At 34.3% G+C, this 19470-nt stretch overlaps 3 protein-coding genes across 8 annotated transcripts in view; 2 read left to right on the top strand and 1 right to left on the bottom strand.

Annotated features, from left to right (window-relative positions):
* LOC129790795 (glutaredoxin domain-containing cysteine-rich protein CG31559-like) overlaps positions 1–2329 on the bottom strand; it is a 383040-nt gene extending 380711 nt beyond the window's left edge. Inside the window, exons 1-3 of one of the 2 annotated variants that reach the window (XR_008750622.1) lie at positions 1403–2329; positions 265–490; positions 47–159 (exon numbers count right to left, since the gene is read on the bottom strand). The gene's annotated coding sequence lies outside the window, so the exon portion shown is untranslated. The remainder of the gene's footprint in view (positions 1–46; positions 160–264; positions 491–1402) is intronic. The other variant, XR_008750623.1, reaches the window with a different exon arrangement.
* Positions 1–14472, top strand: part of LOC129790790 (monocarboxylate transporter 12) — a 79908-nt gene extending 65436 nt beyond the window's left edge. For all 4 annotated transcript variants that reach the window (XM_055828514.1, XM_055828513.1, XM_055828515.1 and 1 more), the window contains 8 exons: positions 3372–3545; positions 6706–6865; positions 7154–7295; positions 7504–7644; positions 9265–9432; positions 11271–11638; positions 12035–12370; positions 13321–14472. In XM_055828514.1, the coding sequence (XP_055684489.1) occupies positions 3372–3545; positions 6706–6865; positions 7154–7295; positions 7504–7644; positions 9265–9432; positions 11271–11638; positions 12035–12370; positions 13321–13528 (1697 nt within the window). In that variant the 3' untranslated portion in view covers positions 13529–14472. The remainder of the gene's footprint in view (positions 1–3371; positions 3546–6705; positions 6866–7153; positions 7296–7503; positions 7645–9264; positions 9433–11270; positions 11639–12034; positions 12371–13320) is intronic.
* A 1587-nt stretch (positions 14473–16059) lies between these two features.
* Positions 16060–17165, top strand: LOC129790802 (protein takeout-like). 2 transcript variants are annotated; one of them, XM_055828536.1, is made up of 4 exons: positions 16060–16161; positions 16244–16478; positions 16560–16799; positions 16889–17165. In XM_055828536.1, the coding sequence occupies exons 1-4, from the start codon at positions 16086–16088 to the stop codon at positions 17088–17090; spliced, it is 753 nt and encodes a 250-aa protein (XP_055684511.1). In that variant the 5' UTR covers positions 16060–16085; the 3' UTR covers positions 17091–17165. The 2 variants fall into 2 exon arrangements, with proteins under 2 accessions (XP_055684511.1, XP_055684512.1); XM_055828537.1 differs by having other exon boundaries at positions 16247–16478.
* Positions 17166–19470: the final 2305 nt, after the last annotated feature.

A 19470-nucleotide genomic window follows, 5' to 3' on the forward strand; every position in this document is an offset into this window, starting at 1 on the left:
AAGTTTTGAAAATGAGAAGAAAAATATCTTGAAAAAAGGTGTTTACCAGGAATTGATCGGCAAAAATAGGTAGCCCCACCATTGGGACACCATGCCAGGCAGCTTCTTGGGTGCTCAACAATCCACAATGAGTGATGAATAGCTTTGTATTCGGATGGGCTGTTTGGTGGGACAGACAAAGCCATATAAATTAATTTATCTTCTTCCACCCCTAACTCCCTTCGTAGGAATATAGGCGGGCTCTCAAGGAGTGCGAAAACTCACCTAGAATCTCATTCTGTGGCAACCATTTTCGAATAATTAAATTCTTCGGCACATCCAGTGTTAATGTTGACTCAAACTTCCATAAAAAGGTATACTCGGGAAATTCACGAATGGCTCCAATAATCTCCGCTAATCTCTTCTCACCGAGAGCATCACTCCTCATATTTGACCCAAGGGAAAATAGTACCACTCCCCTGTCCGCCTTCTCCATGATTTCTGCCAAATCCTATAAACACAAATTTCACAAAACAGAACAAGATAAGAAAATGCCATGCAGCAGCACGTGAAGCCTGTCACACGGTTTATCAGAAAATTAAACTTATCTAATTTTAATCCGACCTGCCATTCACAATGTCGCCGTGAGAGAATTCTTGCAAAGTGGAAATTCTAAACTTTTTTTTATTCTGTAGATTTGATTACAATCCAAGGGAATATTGGCAAAGTAATATGTGTAAGAGAGAATTGGGGAGGAAATGAGTCGAGATAAATAAAATAATTCTGAAGGAAAAAAATACGAGAGAGAAAGAATATTTCTAGCCTATCTGGAGGATGAGAAACAATAGGTACTTATTAGAACAACAGAATAATTCATGCTGCTCTGATTTTTTTTTTCGATGTAATTTACTCTCTTTTACTAATTAAAGAAAATCTCGCAAATTGAAGAAAAAAAAACAGGGTGTTAATTAAATTTTAAATAAAAGAGAAGAATTTTTGATCAGTACTCGGTAACTTCAAGAACCATCAGGTAAAAGGAGATTATTCATCTTAATGTAATTATGATGTACCTATGAGAAAATGCATAGAAAACACAAAAAAAACTTTTGTCTAAAATCAGTTCAGAAAGTTTTCAAGAATTTCCTTAAAAAAACATCTCATGCATTTTCCTTGTCAGATTTGAATCTTTAAAATAATTAACAAGAACCTCACAGTGAATAAAGTCCTTCTTTAAGGCTATTGTTCTTCTCACAAAATGCTCATCATTGTTCTCAATTATACAGGAATAAATCTCCCTATCATCGATAATCAATATATACCGAGAAAGCCGTAAGCAATACATATCTATTCATTTATATATATAATTCATGGAATGTTGGTATTAATGTAGAGGAAAACGGAATCTTGTGGTGATGTAAATTACCTGCGGAAGTTCCTTAAGTGCTTGAATTTGCATTCCGCCTGCGGAAATGATATTTGGCAGTGTTGGTTCGATATAGTCAGTCGTTGGATCACGATTCATGATAACTAATTTCATCTGTTGCTGCAAATGAGTGAGTGGCGGTAAGTCTGGCAAGAGCTTTGAAGCCTTATACTGATAGAAGGGTGTCACTATCAGTTCCTTCAGTGCGTATTCAACGACATGGAGGAGATAATTGTTGAGTCTACTCCAGAAAGAAGTTACTGTGAAGGAATCCGTGAAGCCATAGGGTGCAAATGAAGGATGTAGAACGGAACCAATTATTGGGGCTGTGTAGCTGGGACAGTAGAATGCTGTGAGACCCACAAGGGGTGGATTGTTGAATTTGTGCATGAATGTGAGTAGAAGGGGGCCCATGAGGAAATCATGGAGTATTAGGTCAAATTTAAAATCATCCGGATATGCCAAGAGCTGTTGAAATCCAACAGATTCAATCTGCGAATCCGTCATGCTGATCATGTAGTGTGACATGAAGAACAATGTGATCCAGGGGTTTGTTTGCCCCATTTCAATCATGTCCATTTCCTGTTGAAATTCCTCCTCCATTTGTTCCTTCAGTCTATTGAGGTGCAAATACGTGAGATTGGCTGTCTTGTAGGCATCCATATCCGCAGTAAGAGATGTGACATTGTGACCTCGGGCCACCAAAGCTTGGGACAATGTTGTAATGTAAATGTGGTGACTCGGACTGGCAACACCCTCGAGCACCAAAATATTAGCACCCCATGCAAGGGATGCCAAACACACCACTGAAATTACATGCAACCACTTCATTTTGCACCGAAACAAACTTCCCTCGCACCACAAAATTCATCAAACTCCCCCTTGAACTCACCTGCCTTTTTATACCTTTTCTCACACACGCAGTCTAGAGCTAAAATTCTTCTATGTAACACCGTGAGATAAACTAATCTCAGCGTTATCACCCAAAACACCCACAAAATGTGAATTGTGTAATCAACATTAACGTGCCTCGGTATTCGAACTTTTGTGCTTTGTGCCAATACATTGACAAAAGCTCCATGCCCATGAGGGAAATACAGCCAAAAATACACCTGAGATTTTCTATTTCTGCCCCTTACCTTTCACAGTGAAACGCACACAGATAAGAAGTTTCAAAAGTTGTCATGACCCAACAAATTCATATCAGAATTTCAGTGTCTGCAGATGATTAAAATTTCCATTCATTCTGATGGTGCAAAAATATCTGGAAGTGATAATAAAGATTATTATTATTATCTGGAAGTGATTTTCTTTTCTTTGAAGATTTTTTTGCAGCATTGTTCCTAAGGTGTTTATTGACATTTCATTAATTTATTTATTGTTTGATTTCTTTTAGCTTATTTAAGATAGAGCTGTTATTTTTTCATTGTTTTATTTTAAGAATCGTGATGAATAAACCGAAATTAAATTACTTTAATAAAAAAATATCTCTTCAAAACATTCCGTATTGTCATGCTCTTTATTCTAAAAAGGCATCCTTTTAAAGACAATACCTAACCGTAAGGATAACAAAGGAATAATTTTACTTGAAAAGCCTTTAAAAAAAACTCTCAAAGTTGTATTTATTTTAAGCTTTTCACACTGAAATAAGTCAAAGAAAAAGCATCTGCAGAGTCTGCAAGTCCGTATTGTTAAAATATTGTAAAGATATGAAAGGATTCGTTGTATATAATTTTCTTTTATTTATTTCTATGCTTCATACGAAGTATTTAGCCAATTCTTCCACACCATGTAACTTGGAAGAAGTGCAAAAACATTCGTAAAGACAAGAAATATTGCAGGCAAAAAAAAGAGTCATTAAGACTGTGGGGGCGCCGGGTACAAATGAGCTTTTTCGGGGGTTGATTGAATGAAGTGCCATACATTGCTGGTGGGAAACTTTCTCATGGCATTTATATTGTCTTTTCAGGTTGGCTTGGAGCTGCCAGCTGGGCCATGTCGATGCTCTCCGCCACCATCGTCGTGGCGCTCTGTCGACGAAAATCCACCCGCCTGACGGCTGTTCTTGGTGGTCTTGTCCTTGCCCTCGGTATCCTATTCACCTCTTTTGCAACACAATTCCATCAAGTTGCCTTCAGTTACGGTGAGTTCACTTTTATTAACAAGAAAAAAAAAACATTAAGAACTTTAACTCCAAGATTTCCTTTGAGAATTTCAACTTTATGGGTTTAATCTCTGCACGAGTTTGAGAATTGTTGAATTTAGAAGCTTCAAACCATGACTTTACTTCCCCTCAAAAAAAAAGTCAATAAATGTGTTCTAATTAACAAAGACGTGGGAATATTTGAGAGGGTTGAAAATATGGATGAAGGCGTTTAAAATGCAATCTCAAACGCTTCCTTTCCTCAGCAATAGATGTAATTAGTAGAAGAAATTTTCAAGTGCGGTCGTATAATTTCTCTCTCATCAAATTCTCAGGCAGCTTTCTCAAGTGATCCCTCCATCAGGAGCCAAAAGCTTCTTGCCCCTTCCTCTCCTCGCTTGTCGTCCTATATAAATTCAGGCGTATTTCGACAATGTGTTGGAAATAGCTGTGCGTGAGACAAATTCATAAATTGAGATTAAATTGGAATGTGAAGTGAATTAAAAATGGGGAAAATAAATTAAAAGCCGCATCCTCAATGGAGAGGGAGGATTTTCCATCTCTCTCTCCCTTACAGGCTCTTCATCCCCCCCAAAAGAAGATACGAAGAAGTTTTACAAACAGAATTGCGCGAAAACCATTGATAATAAAAGGTGGAAAAAGAATTTTGAAATAAACAAGACGTATACGAAAGGAAATGATTTATGTACATTTATGTATGTAATGTATTTTATATATCTTCCCATGGCGATGTTCCTTTTTAATCAAAAGTATGTATTTCTCTTGTTGTTTTTTACACACACACACACACACACACACATATAAAACAAAAAAAAACAAAGGGAAAACAGAAATAAATTTATGTTGAAGCAGTAGAAAAGAAATTGCTGCAGCATTGTATCTAATTGTTCTGGGTCATGTCACACTTCTCACTCAGGTGTAGACCAAGTTGAAATTGTTCCAAATTTTCCCTCATTTCCTTTTTTCTCTCTCTCTCTCACTCTCATATTTAATTTGAATTAATGCACCACTTTACCCACAAATTCTATTATAAAATGTTAAATTATTTGAGTAGGGAAATTGCTGCACCTCACTTTTCATATTCAGAAATGAGAATTTTTCTTAAATCATTTTGCTGTTATTAAAAATTTAATTGAAAATTTCTTCTGCATTTTAGCTGTGTTTCTTTCAGACACAGCTTTTGTGTACCGAGCAAAATCGAAAGTCGTCAGATCGGGCTCAAACTTGGGATGAGCACGAATTAGGGTCCCCACATTCCAAAAAACGTATGCGCCAAAAAAAAATTTTTTCCGGCCGGCCGTCCGTCCGGCCGTCCGGCCGTCCGTCCGGCCGTCCGTAGTACAACGTTAAATTGCAAGAGAACGGTAATAGATAGAGACTTGCGGTAAACGGCAAAGTTTAAAAGTCGACTGGAAGACGTCCGATTATGACGTCAAATTTTACCCCCCACCCCCCCGTCCGCCATTTTGAATAACCTCAAAATTTTGTTTTCGCTATATCTCAGCCGCTATTATAGCTAGAGGGCTGAAATTTTGATATGTTGTAGGGGCCATCAAGAGCTTTCCAACGATACCTCATTTTCGAAAATCGGTCAAGCCGTTTAGTCAATATGGCCGCCACAATTTTTCATCGAAAATCGACCATAACTCGAAAACGGCTTGACCGATTTTGATCAACCCGGGGTCAAATGAAAGATCTCAACAAACCCTACAACTCTCTAGAACATCCGAAGTTTCAAAAGTGACCGCTAGGGGGCCAAAAATCAAAAACAAAATTTTCGATGAGTTTTCGATGAATATCTCGAAAACGGCGACATAAATTTTTTTCATTTTTTGATATGTTGTAGCTGACCATATTATCTAGCTTCATGCCAAAAATGAAGAAAATCTATGGATCCGTTCTCGAGATATAGCCTTCCAAAGTTGGCATGTCATATCTCGGGTTCTACAAGTCCGATCTTGATCAACTCAACCGCAAATGAAAGGTTTCGAGAAACCTTACAAATGTCTAGAACATTGCAACTTCGAGAAATGACCGCAAGAGGCGCTAAAGTCAAAAACAAAGTTTTCGAAAATTTCGAACTCGAATTTTTCGAAAATGGCGACATACATTTTTTTCATTTTTCGATATGTTATAGCTGACTTCAAGACCTTTCAAACAAAAAAAAATTTATGAAAATCTATGGATCCGTTCTCGAGATATGGCCTTCTAAAGATTTCTTAGGGTATGACTTTTCAACTTTTCCCGACTTTGCGCGTATTTAAGTTAATTCGCATTCTAGTTTGCTTTCACAAAATTGGTACACTCAAAGAAACACAGCTCCCGTAAGCTTGGTCAGCTTACCAGTACATTTTTTATTACGTGAAGAGAAAGTGATTTTGTGAAGAAATTGGTTTTTTAAATAAAGTTTCCATCCCTACACAGTACATTTCCCTTAGAACGAAGAACTTCATTAACTTTCTTCTTGGCCCTTAAAATAATTTAATTAATGGATGCAACTCTGCAGATATTTACTGAATTGTTTTTGGCACAAAAAACCTTTTTCCTTGCAAAATTTACATAAAATGAGAGAAGTTAGTAAAAAAGGAAGGTGTTCGTTTTATATATAGTTCAGTATTAAACCCATTATAGCCCATCAGGTGGAGCAGCTTGATGAAGATTCTTCATTATGCAGCATCCCTCGCGTTACAGCATGAAAGAAAAAAATTTTAGAACCTTTTGAAGGGAAAGTTTTAACCCATTTTATGCCAGAGTTTAGTTTTGAAAGGTCTGGGAGAATCGAAAATTTTTTTTGAAAAAAGAAATCTTAACATCTTAAAGTTAAAGAATACATATTAAACAGGTATGAGTATATAGGAAAATTGCCTCAATTTTCCTCAAACCACATAAAGTTGATCTTTTCAGGAAAATTCGTCTAACAATATCAATCCTTTTGGAGTATATGTGTGTAATTTATCAAACTCATCCTCATATTATTGTACAAAATGTTGAAATGATTTGAAAGAGAAAGAAATTTGTAAAAAAAAAGGTTCCACACGGAGGCTTTTCCAACCATTTATTAAAACTCGTATCTTTTTCTTTTCCCCCAAAAAAAATAAACATTGTGAAAAAACCCCACCATGTGTGTGCCATGGAATAGGAATTGTCGTTGGTGTTGGAGCCTCAATGGTACGAGAATCTTCTGCCGTGATGTTGGGTCTCTACTTCAAGCGACGCAGGCAATTTGTAGAAATGGTTACGTTATCGGGCGAAGGGATAGGTGTAGCATTATTTTCGGTGATACTAAAAGAGGGAGTTGGGTAAGTACCTCCACACCCGTTGTGCCATCCCTACATCACCATCTTTCCCCGTATCTCATCTATTCCGCCCCCATTCTCTCTATCTTTGTTGCAATATAAAACAATCCTCAATGTGTGGCCAGTGCTATACGCGTGGGAGAATGGGGCTGAATGGTGAAGATTCACGCGGGGAAGTAATTAAATTAAATTTAATGCACAATTCCCACGACGGCTTAGGGTACGATTAAGTTTTATGTAAATGCTCTTGTTTTTTCCACGCATACGCAACACTCACGAAAAATATCACAGGAAGATGGGATGGCGGTTGGGCCTTCAGGCCGTGACGGGATTTGTAGCACTCAGCTTTTTCATGGGGCTCCTCTATCGCCCTGCGTCGCTGTATCATCCCCAACGCAGGGCGATTCTCCATCTCAAGAATCAGCGAAAGAAGGTAAGACGCAGAATATACTAAATCCTTGCAACACATTTACTCCATTATTCGACCAGTATACAAGACAATAAGAACCTTATCATCATATTTCTTTTTTTCCGCTTCTCCCTTTTTTTGTCTGCCTTTCTTTTCCATTTTTCCTAAACCCCTCCCCACCCCCACATGCTCGTTTTTTTCGCATCCCTCAACCAAAAACCCCCACCCGCAGGTCAAAGAGAAGAAGACACACATCCGCACACCGAAACCACCCTTTCTCGACTTCACCCCATGCAAATCATCCACCGTCCGGATACTCATAATTTCAGCATCCGTTGCCGCTCTCGGAATTTATACACCCATCTTTTATATGGTATGTATTTAAAAAAAAAAGAAGAAAAACATTCACCACCCACACACAAAAAAATGTTTTCATAAAGCAAACACACATAAAAAAAATATAAAGACATTATCTTCACTCCATGAATGAATTTCCAATCTTCCCGCCCATAAATTTGTTTTAATATTTCCGTCAATGAACGCAAAATTGCACGCAAAAAAAGGCTCACAAGGATTGAAGAAAAACAAACCACAAACCTAATTTTGCTGTATATACAAAACTCGTAGCAATTTCAAACACTTTTCTCTTTAATAAATTTTCTTTTCCGCCTCAGTGTAAAAGTTTAAGCAGATTTTCCGTGCCCAAGTTCGTGGAAGTTTAAGTGATTTTTTTTGCTTCTAATTTCTTTCTGTCGGGAACCCTTGGAGTCCTTTAGGGGATGTTCTTAATAAAATGAAAAGAAAAATGTGTGATAAAATTTATTTCGAATGAGTTTTTGTGAAAGAGTTTTATTCAATTGAAATTAATGTTCAAATCAATCATGAAAAAAAATTTACCAGAAAGTAAAAATTAACCCAAATTGTCTCTTTGTAATTTTTAGAAACTTCGGCAATTTTATTTCATTGATTCTGAGTGCTTAAAAATAGTATAGAATATTTAGTTTCACAAAATTCTTTTTGTGAGAATAAAAATTTTGCTTCAAAATAGCCTTTTTTTAATTTTAAAGTAATTATAAAAAAATAGTTTAAAAAATCTCGGTCAATGTGGGTTAACATACATATTTTATTCATTGAAAAATTCATAAATTTTCTCCATTGAAAGTTTCTTCCAATTAAAATTATAAAAGTATAAACATAGAATATGTAGTTTTGTGGTCAGAGATTATTTTTCTATTTTCCCACAACCAACGAATAAATCCAACAGTTGAAAAATAAATTCGTTTAAAAAACCCCCGTTCAAATAGAAAATTTACTACCTTTCGGAATTGAGAATCATGCAATGTGAAGAAAAAGAAAAAAACATAAACCCCTTTGGTGGGAAAAAAGAGGAAAATAATGCCATGTTCATTTTGTGAATTCACGAAAGAACTTCCGCCAGATACGTGCTAGTCTTTCTTTCACCTTCCTCTGCAGCAAATACTCATGTACAGGAATGTTTTTAGGCATCACTTTCATCATAAAATATTCCTCTCAATTCGGGACAATTTCGGATTGCAAGGTAAAACATAAATATCCTGAGCATACAATGGGTTGTTTTTATGTAATTTTATTTATATATTGCATAGAAACGCGGGTATATAACGATTGGCCCAGAGCCATAATTTAACACAAAAGTCTATATTTTGCTTTCAAATTATGTATTTATCCTAATTTTGGGGTATAGAGAGGTGTCCGTTTGAAGCATAATTAACACAATACCTACAATGAAATTATTGCACAAAGTAGTTTGTTTGGAGATTAAACTAGCATAACTTTAATTTTCAATAAAATTTAAACGATTTTTTTAAAATTAATAAGAAGAACCTGAGAAAACCTCTTTTGTATGTAACTTCTGTATCTTATTTCCTTTTTCAGTAAATTTTAATTTAAGAGCTTTCCAGAATTTTTTAAAGCAATGAAAGCTATTTTAAAAGGAATTTAATAATCTTTCCAGTCCCTCCATGGTTACCAAGAGAGCTACGATATGCAGGATTTGGTATTGGTGCAGACTTTCTTAGGCCTGTCCATTGCTGTTGGAGTTGTGGCCAGTGGATCAACAATTAATCGTGTGTGCAGACTGTCCTACAGGAAATTTAGCATATCTCGCCAATACGTTTGTCAGGTCAGTGTTCTACATACATACATAACCCCTCAATTCATTCTGTGTGCAAACCACCACCCCCATCATCCTATTTATTTGCTCGTGCAAATCCTGTGTGGAACCCAGAGCGAAGAGGCAAACCAATCCAATTGTTGCTACAATACAGGGAGAGGAGGCGAGATGAAAAGAGCTCTGTGAATGAGAGAAAGATTCCATTGCTCCGATAAATCACACACTGAGCTTTATTTATTGGAAAACTCTCCGGAATATTAATTAGATGATGCGACGGAGAGACTTTCAAAGTTCTCGGTGCAATTTAATCAAAAGCAAACTATTTAATGGGTACAAAGAGCACTTTATGTTCTCTTAACCATTGATATCCCCACGTCTATCCACAAATAGATTTATTAAACCCTAATCTAATTTATTGTGACTAATAAGTTGGATTGAACTTTGGAGAGATCAAAGGGGATGTTAAAGATTAAATGAATTGGAAGTTTACGCAGAAATTTTCTGCTCAATTTCTTCATTACATTTACACCGATAATGATAATTTTGCATTACAATAAAACAATATTTAATAAGATTTATTAATAGCGCTTCACATTGCATTGTTTATACAGATAATGAATTGTAACGAAAATCCAGATTTATTAGCAGATATATTTCATTTCTATAAAATTGAATAATTCGATTAAAACGGTGAGAAATAACTTCAATATTTCATTTTATTTTAATGATAATTAAATGTTAATTTTATTGACCATAAATCGAATGAATTTTATTTTGATTAAATGCATTTTGATTCACGATTTTTCCATTATTCATAAAATTCATGAAATATTTATTAGTAAGAGGTGAAATTTATTTTTATAGGTTTATTCTGTCTCTGAATTTTATGAAAAATTTTCAACGGGACACTTTTGAAGGAAATTTCTTGCTTTTATATTTTTTTATGATAAATTATTTGTATGTTTTTGGAAATATAATGACTAAAAGAATTTTTCTTCTTTTAAATTTTCCATAAACTTTTAAGAGATTTACTACTGTTAAAAGTTTTTATATAAACTCGTCTTGAAAAAAATTCTTCGAAAGTAAATTTTTCTGCAATTTTCTTATGGAAAGAAAATTTTCCAAAGAATTTTTCCTTGAAAAAGTTTTCGAATATATTTTAATACATAATAGACTTTTCGAGCTTTTTCTGAGCTTTTGCCTTTAAATGTGTAAAATAAAGTTTTCCAAAAAGAAGTTAAAATAGAAAACTTTCTCACGAAATTTTTATTAAATAACTTTTTAGTCATTAAAAATTCTATTTAATTCATTTAAAAAAAACCCGTAAAATTGTAAATAAATAAGGTGTTAATTTGTGTAAATTTACTTGATATTAATAATGTATAGGAGAAGGTAATAAATTGAATAAACTTCTTTAATATAAAGTTAGGAAATTTAGAACAAATTCTCACACGCCTCTCGAGTTCGTGTAAAAGCTCTCAAGAGAGGTTCATAAATGGATGAAAAATCCAATATTTGCGGGTGAAAAGCGTCGTGAAATCCCCAAACTGATAAAATTCTCAAGTTGGGGGAAAATAACTTTGGCGGGAGGGAGAAAGAAAAATAATTTTCACGAGAGTTTGCCACACTTCTATCTGAAGTATCATCCAATAAATCAAATAATTAATGTGTGGGCGAGAGAAGTTGCTACGTGGGGTGGTGGCTACACGTTGTGGGTGAAATCTGTGTGACGTACCCCTCCCTCCAAAGTCACCGAAAAATCCTGAAACTTTTACCGAAAGAATCCCTCCATTGGGGGATGAATGGCTCTTGTGAAATCCTCCCTTCTTAATCTCACTGTCAATTAGGGATGTCTGACACTGGCTGCCATTTCGATATTGATCCTGTCTGCGGTGTCCGGCTACAGGAGTCTCTGCCTCCTGGCATGGACATATGGTCTGGGCTTGGGTGGCTATCGGTACACCCTCAAGATGCTCACGTTGGAACGGGTGAGGGCAAAGCACTTCACCAAATCATGGGGTTTCATCAAGAGTGCTGAATCTCTGCCTGTCCTCCTTGGTGTCCCAATGGCAGCTTTCCTCAATGATGCCAGTCACAGATACGGTAGAGCTGGCTACTACATTTGCTCAGCCGCCACTGCCATTGCTTCCATTCTCCTCTTCTTTGTCGGCTACCCAGATGGCAGACAGAACTTATCGAAGTATTCAGCAAATGGGTGAGTTAATTTTATGTATTTCACATTTCCATTAGCTTCTTCTTCGCATCTATTGATTTATCTCTCATTTCGCGTGAGGTGCAAGGCACAAAAAATCAGCTAATTTAAATAAATAAACAGATATTAAGCTTCTTTCATTATATAGAATGAACAGTTAATTCGGAAGTCAAAGAAAGGCCATCAGCAAATTGACTTTATTCATTAAGCATACACCCATATACCTCTTTGTTGAAAATCTGCAAAGTAAATTAGCATAAATGCTTTGTATTGTTCAAGAAGAAGTTGTGTGTACATATCCATCCTCGTGAAGTTTGTCCTGCACTCCAAAGTCAATGCGTGGGTGGCCTTCCTCTGCATCATTTTATACATTAAAATTCACTGTGAGCTCATATGCAGGTCAATTACGTCCCACTGCACTGGGCCAGTATCATCGAGTGAATGCCCCGACTTGCTCAACCGTAGCTACTCATCGCGCTTTGGAGCACCCTGGTACCATAGCCCCTACACAAGTATGACGAATGGCGGGTGTCCCAGTGGACACCACCAATTTCATCGGCAGCACCGCTACGGCAACGGCGTGTGTCCCAATGGAACAATTGGTTCAAATCATGGGCGGTTGCACAAAAGCCTCTCGTTTGCCTTCCAATCTCCCCATCACATGTGGGGTGACTACATCCAGCAGCCACACTCCTGTCATCAGGCCCACAACCAAATCGATCGATGCTATTCAAGGTAAAATACATTACATAGTACGCTTTTCATTGTTATACCTTACTCTCGCTCCTTATCAATCTCCCTCCATCGCTCTTGCATAGAATTTTATTATATATACCTATGTATACATTATTTTCATATTGGTGTAAAAAGCTCCCCTACATTGCGTTAAATTCAATGATGTTAAATACATAATAATATTTTCTGCCGAAAATTGAATAAATCAATCAACCATTGAATACATTGAGCTGATTTAAATTGATCTTTAAGACGATAATATCTGACTTATATTGAATGTTTTAAATGAGAAAAAATGGGGGGAAATTTAAATGAAAAATTCTCGAAAAATTAATATTAAAGAAGATTTAAAAAATATTTGTAATTTTGGCGTAATAGATTTATTAGACAAATATTTAACGAATATTAAAAAAAAAAACATTCTCCAATGAGAATATTTCTTAGAATATTTGGAAAATGTTCCTGGATCTGAATACTTGTAATACTTAGAGATTTTTTTTTCTTATTCTTATAAAAAAATTAATTTGATGAAACGTGGCGAGATTTGAACCCATGAATTTGCGCAATACATCGATACGTCAGTCAAGAATAATGATTTAACCCGCTCCACTACGAGAATCTAAAAAAAAATACTATTATAGTGTTCTTTTTATAATTATTCATGAAAAGAATTCTTTTTCATAAAAAGAAAAAGAATTATGATTAAAAAAAAACATTTTTTATGACAACAAATTTGAATAGAGTAACAAGTTTTCATACATAAAATAACATAGAGCTGGAAAACTTTCCCCATTTTGACGCAAATCTGGGCCAAAGACACTTCAGAGGCAGAACACTGCTGGCATATTTATTCATTTTCCTGCGTGGGTGGTACACAAAACCCATCAATCATCACCCGACCAGCCTCTTGTACATCCGAAAAGACTGAATCGCCCTTTTGTTTCACATAGGTGCGACATCCACAGATCCCAGTGCAATATAAATGGCTTCCAGGGGCATCCTTCACGTAGCCGCTCCGTACCCGAAGGTTTGGCATTCACATCGCACGGCTGTGACTGCCACTGGGCGACGGGTCGATGCGCCTGGCCATCAACAGGTAACTGCTACTCAGGTGGCCAACCCCTCCAGGTTGTTGAACAAATCACCACATCGGTGTGACCAACACTTGGCTTTTAGGAAAACCACACAGCAATGTGTTCGTAAAATCTCGTAAAAAAACGCAAAATGCATTTAACATTTTAATAAAGAAAAAAGAAACGTAAAATTGTGTCATTTCGAGGGAATTGTGTCAACCATATAGGCTAGAAAAAAAACCGTAAAAAATTCAAGATGAAAAATTCAAAATTAACATTTTCATGGTGCCCTCGTGCAAGAGAAGAAAATGAACTTTGAAAGAATTTGTTGCTAAAAAACGGAATAAGGTTTTTGATCGAAAAAAGCATCTCTTGGACAGAAAAATGTTTTAGTTTTAATCAGAAAATATATAAACGTCAATCGCTAAAAAGAGACGTTAGGCGTTAGAGAAGAATTGTCAAACATTTTTAAAGAAATGTTAAAGGTTAGTAAAAAGAACGTCAAACGTTCGAAAAGATATGCAAAATGTCGAAATTTAGACGAAAAACGATAAATATTAGAAAAGAAATGTCAATTGTTAGAAAAGAAACGTCTAACGTTAGAAATAATATATGTTAATAGTTAAACGAGAAACGTCAAACTTTAAAATAATGTAGATATAAAATATCAAAATTCTCTAATTTCAATGTAAAAGCCTGATTAATTTTTCTTTTTAGTTGGCCAAAAGACTAATTTTACTGATCAAAAGAAACCTTTTTAAAAAAAATCAAAATTCTTCAAAAGTTTTAGCAATAAATTCTCTTCTCTTGCTGAGGGTATTAAATTTTTGGTATAATAAAATATTTAAGAAAAAAAAACACGAAAGTTCTTCACTTTGGAATTGATTGTAGAAAATAAGGGAACTAATTTATTTATTAAAAAAAAGATAAAAGAAAAAATCTAGGATTACGTGAGTATTTAAATAAATTTGAGGAATCAATTTTAAAATTATATATCGTTATAAGAAAGTTGCATTACAATAAAGAAAATGAAAAGGAAGAAATATTAAATTTTTCTGTGGATTTTCACATTGAAATTGTTATTCTATCAATTTGTCTTCATTTTCCCTTTTCGCACTGTTGCATTTTGCCTTTGGAACAAATGAAATTTTCCTTCCCCCCTACCGCCGCGTAGAAGGATAATGGAGATTTATGCAAAAGGGTAACTATTTTGTGCATTATGCAGTACAACATGCAATACAAGAGCAATCGTACAAGAATCACCGATGGAATTGTTTCCGCTGCTGTGGCGATGTAAGTGTTGAATTATTAAAATTGCAGCATCTTCCACCCTAATACGTCGTACCACGAACCAAATGGAATTTAATGAGAACTTATGCGTATACAGAGATTTTCTCCTGCATTTATCATGATTTATTCTTTACACTTTTCCACAACAAATAAGCTAAAATGTCGTTCCTTGCTGTAAAATTGAATAATATGTAGTGAAGTATTTCTCATTAAAATGTAATTAAAAGTTTATTATTGTGAAGGGCACAACAACCCTTTTGTATACTTTTGCGAAGCTTTTTTATTTGCAAAAAAGTGCACAGAAAGAAACTTATGTGGGGAAAATTTATTTTCATTTAATAACATTTTCCACGCAGCTGCCACCCTCTGTGGATTTTTTAAAATAAAATTTTCACAAAAGTCACAAAAGCACGACCGTAAAATGACATTGAAATACACTGTAGGATGGAAAAATAATAAAAGGTGTTTTCTTAATTATTTTAGTTAGTCTTGAGAAATGAGCTCAACCGAATGAATAAATTAATTAAGAAACTTTATTTTGTGAATTTTTCGTAAAATATTTCCGAATCAATGCAAAATAAGATAATTGTCAATTTAAAGCTTTATTATTTTGTTCACAGTGAAATATACAAGATTTATTAATGATGAAAATTCCGAAACGAATAGAGAGTTTTTCCCAACAAAAAAAAAACTTCGATCTTTATTTTGTAGTGATTTCCTATAGATACAACAATTAAACACATTCCATATTTTGCATACAATCATACACGCAATTAATTTGTTGCATTTTATATAAGCGCATATGCTTTCACAGGGTGCTACTTAATACTTTTATTTTCTCTATGTATGAAAATATGGAGAAAGAGTCAGAAGAAGAAAAATCATTTTATTAAGATTATTCATTACATACTAATTCTTCATAATTTTACAAAAAAAATTTTTTTTTTAAAATGCTGTTTAAGTTGAAATAAAGAACTTTTTTTGAAATTTAAAAATAATTTCTTTTAAACAATTGTCTTTTATCGTGCTAAAATAGATTTAAAAGCTTTTCCAATTTTTTTGTATGATTCACTTCCTTATTTTGACATAATCTAGAGAAATTATTTTACTAAATTTTCTTAATTTAAAAGAAATAAAATATTTTAATTAACATAGAAAAGTCCCCTCATTTCTTTTGTACTACCCTGTGGATTTTTTATGCCATCTGAATTAATTTATTGAGCATCTTGACGTAAAAAAAATGGATTACACAAGTAGTGGGGTAGTTTAGAACAAATACAAAAAGTTATTTAGAATTGTGAGATTGAGACGATTGAGATTACTTTTCAAAGAATTTCCGACAAAGTAACATCATGTGGAGTCAGCGGAGTTTTGTGTATAAAGTTCCGATACTTTTTGGCATTTTATCTCTATCCTTTGCAGAATTACGTAAGAATTTTTTTTAATTAAAAAAAAATGCTTAAAAATCTATAAATTTTATCATAAATAATGTATTTTTGTGAACATTTAGCAGAGGGTATTAAAAAGTGCCACTATGGTGATTCTGCGTGTATTCTTGAGACCGCTTCGACAATAATTGCAAATTATTCAAATGGTGTGAAAGAATTGGGCATACCGACGATTGATCCACTCGTTTATGAAACAGCTGATGTGAAGAAAATCTCAAGTGGAGCATTGACTGCCCAATTGTATTTAAAAAATCTGAAAGTTTATGGATATTCAACGGCAAAAATTTACAAAATTGAGTAAGTTTAAAAAAAATCTCTGCTTAGTATTTAATTAAAATTAATAATTTTTTTTAATTTAAATTTTTAACAACCATTTAGGGGCTTCACGGAAAATCCGACCAAGCTCGAATTTCACTATAAAATACCCAAAATAACTCTGAGTGCGGATTATAAGCTTCGCGGGGAATTCTTCTCAATCCCACTAAATGAACAAGGAAAGATGAACGATACAATTCTCAATTATGATTACTTTTGGAATGGAACGGTCAAGCTGGTGGAGAGGAACAATGAGAAGTACATGAAATTGGAGAATTATAGAACTAAATTTACAACATCCAGGTAAAATTTCACTCTTCATTCAGAATTATCCAATTTTTTATGTCTAATTTAAAAATTCCTTCCTTTTATTTTTTAATTTATTCCCTCAGAATTTATTTCAATTTCGGCAATCTCTTCAATGGTGACAAAGTTCTCGGGGATAGTGCAAATGAGTTCTTCAATAAAAACTGGAAAATTCTCTTTGACACAATGAAGCCAATTCTCAACAAAATAACCGGACAATTCTTTGGCAACCTTGTGAGTGAACCATTCTCAAAGATTCCATATAAACAGTTTTTCTTAGAAGATTAATTTATTACCGTGAAAGTATAATTGATGTGGGGAATATGATGAGGTAAGAATAAAAATTGAATAAGTCATAAAAAATGATTTTTTTTTAATATTTAATAAACTTCTCAGGGAAATTCTTGAATGAAACGCTGTTAGGGCGAAAGGCTAACTTTCACACATATGCCAATGTAATTTTATGCTTCACGCATTGAAAGAGACAGAAAACATCTAAATGACGTCATTATTTGAATTTTAGGCAAATCTGTGCTGGTTATTCTTTGCTGTTCAAGGAGGAAATACGAAGGATCTTTGATGATTTCTTAGATTTGAATGTTTCGATTATTTCCACGAATGAGGGGTTTTCTCACACAGGAACGAATAACCTCCTTTACACTTTTAAGTGAGTACCATTAATTTTCCATGCGACAATTTTGATACTCTCGCCAAAAAAGAGAATAATAAGAAAAATTTGCTGAATTTGGCAATGAAATAAATTGAACATTCTTCTTAAAGACGAACAATGCGAAATGTTTGCCAAATATTTAACATAAAATTCTATGAAAAATAATTCATTATTTTCACGCTGATGCTGGATGTAATTGAACGCTTGCACGCTCCACTTATAGAATATTTATTAAATTGTTGGCAGAGAATTCGTTTATATACTAAATAGTTTTCGCAGATCAATTTAAAAGTAATCTGAGAATATTTATGCTTATTAAAAAGCATAAGAAAAAAATTAAATTTTCTCCATTTCCGAGTATTTTCTGAGCATGTGAATCAATACATAAAATATTGATTTGAAGAAGATTTTTTGAGAAAGAAGTTGAGTTCAGTAAATGCTGTATATTTCACTTTGAATTAACCGTTGAAACTGAAGAAGTTCTGCAAGTTGATAAATCTCTGTGAATTTTCTTTATTTATTTGTCGAAGAAGAAAAAAATGACGAACTATCATGATGGATGAAAGAGAAAATCATTGATGCATGTGATGTGAGACGAATTGCAGAACTTAAATTCAAATTGGATACTTTTCCCACACATATATTGCAGCATTGGGGTTGGGTGGGGGAATGAGGAAAATTCAAACATTTCCCGGACAATGAGCAAAGAAGATTTTGAAGGCAATGGCCTCACAATTTGCACATTTATTCTAAATTGAAGAAATAATCTTCCCTCAACGAGTGTTTCTGGGTCTCTGCGAAGAAATTTATGCGAGATGTTCACCAATTCAATTGCATTCAATTCAAATTCCACAACTGGGTCAAAATAATACCACAATCAATTTGAAATTATCTTTACTGACTCCACCATTGCCACTATTTCTGACGCTATGCTGGCTTCTCTTCCCATCTTTATTGCTCACTTCCAGTGCGGAATTTAGTTGTGGTACACTTCTACTCCTTCTGGCTTGTGGGTAAAAAGGATATATATACGTACATATAAATAAAGGAAGGGGATGCGAAAATTCGTGGAATAACTACATATTCGAGTTCTTGACTTCTTCATCGTGTTACGCCATCGAACCATCCCAAAACACTGGCAAAGTTCCTCCACAAAATAAGCAATTTGATAAACCTCATCCAATGCATTCTTCTAGCCACATACAATATACAATATCAGGATAAATTGAGAACTTTCCTTTCACAGATTTTTTTTAATATTAATTTCCTATCATAAAGTTTGCCAGAAATAAAGAGAAAGAAATTTCAACAGTTTTTTTCTCTCTTGTAAAACAGAAATGGCTCCAAGACGACCATTTATTGATTTATGTGCATTCACGTTCCATTTATTATCCTGAACTGTCTTAAAAACATTTTTTGGCAATTTTTTATGAGCAACAGAAAAGTCTTTTAAAGGATGGTTTGATGTTGGATTCTTGAAGCTTCTTAAAGTTGTGAAAAATTTAGTATCCTGTGAGCTTTTGAATATTTAAATGTGCTTTTTCTAAACACAAAAGAATTATTCACAGTACTAAAATATAAAAAGAACAAAAGCTTTCAAAAAAGCTCCATACAACAATCTGTTAAAAGTATTAAATTGATGCTCTATTGAACCTCACTGAATTTTCAATAGTCCTATTAAATCTTTTAAAAGTTTAATAATACCGTAAAACATTCCTCTGCATCCGTTCTGCATAATGGGAGACTAACAAGCTTCCCCAGATCCCCACAAGACTTTTACCATGAAACTTCAGCCGATTTTCTTTGAGACCATCCGCCTTCCATATTGATGTGCTTTTTGGTCATGATTTTTTAAACATCTCAACCTTTAGACAAACTTTGCCTGAATAACTGAAGAGAATACTGCAAAATTCCAATCATGTACACTTGGTGAAAGTTTGCTGGATCACATCAGATAGGCTGGTGCGAGGTGGCTTCCCGCATGCGGAAGGAGCTTTT

The sequence above is a fragment of the Lutzomyia longipalpis genome, chromosome 2 (genome assembly GCF_024334085.1).
Source record: "Lutzomyia longipalpis isolate SR_M1_2022 chromosome 2, ASM2433408v1".
Classification (NCBI taxonomy): Eukaryota; Metazoa; Arthropoda; class Insecta; order Diptera; family Psychodidae; genus Lutzomyia; species Lutzomyia longipalpis.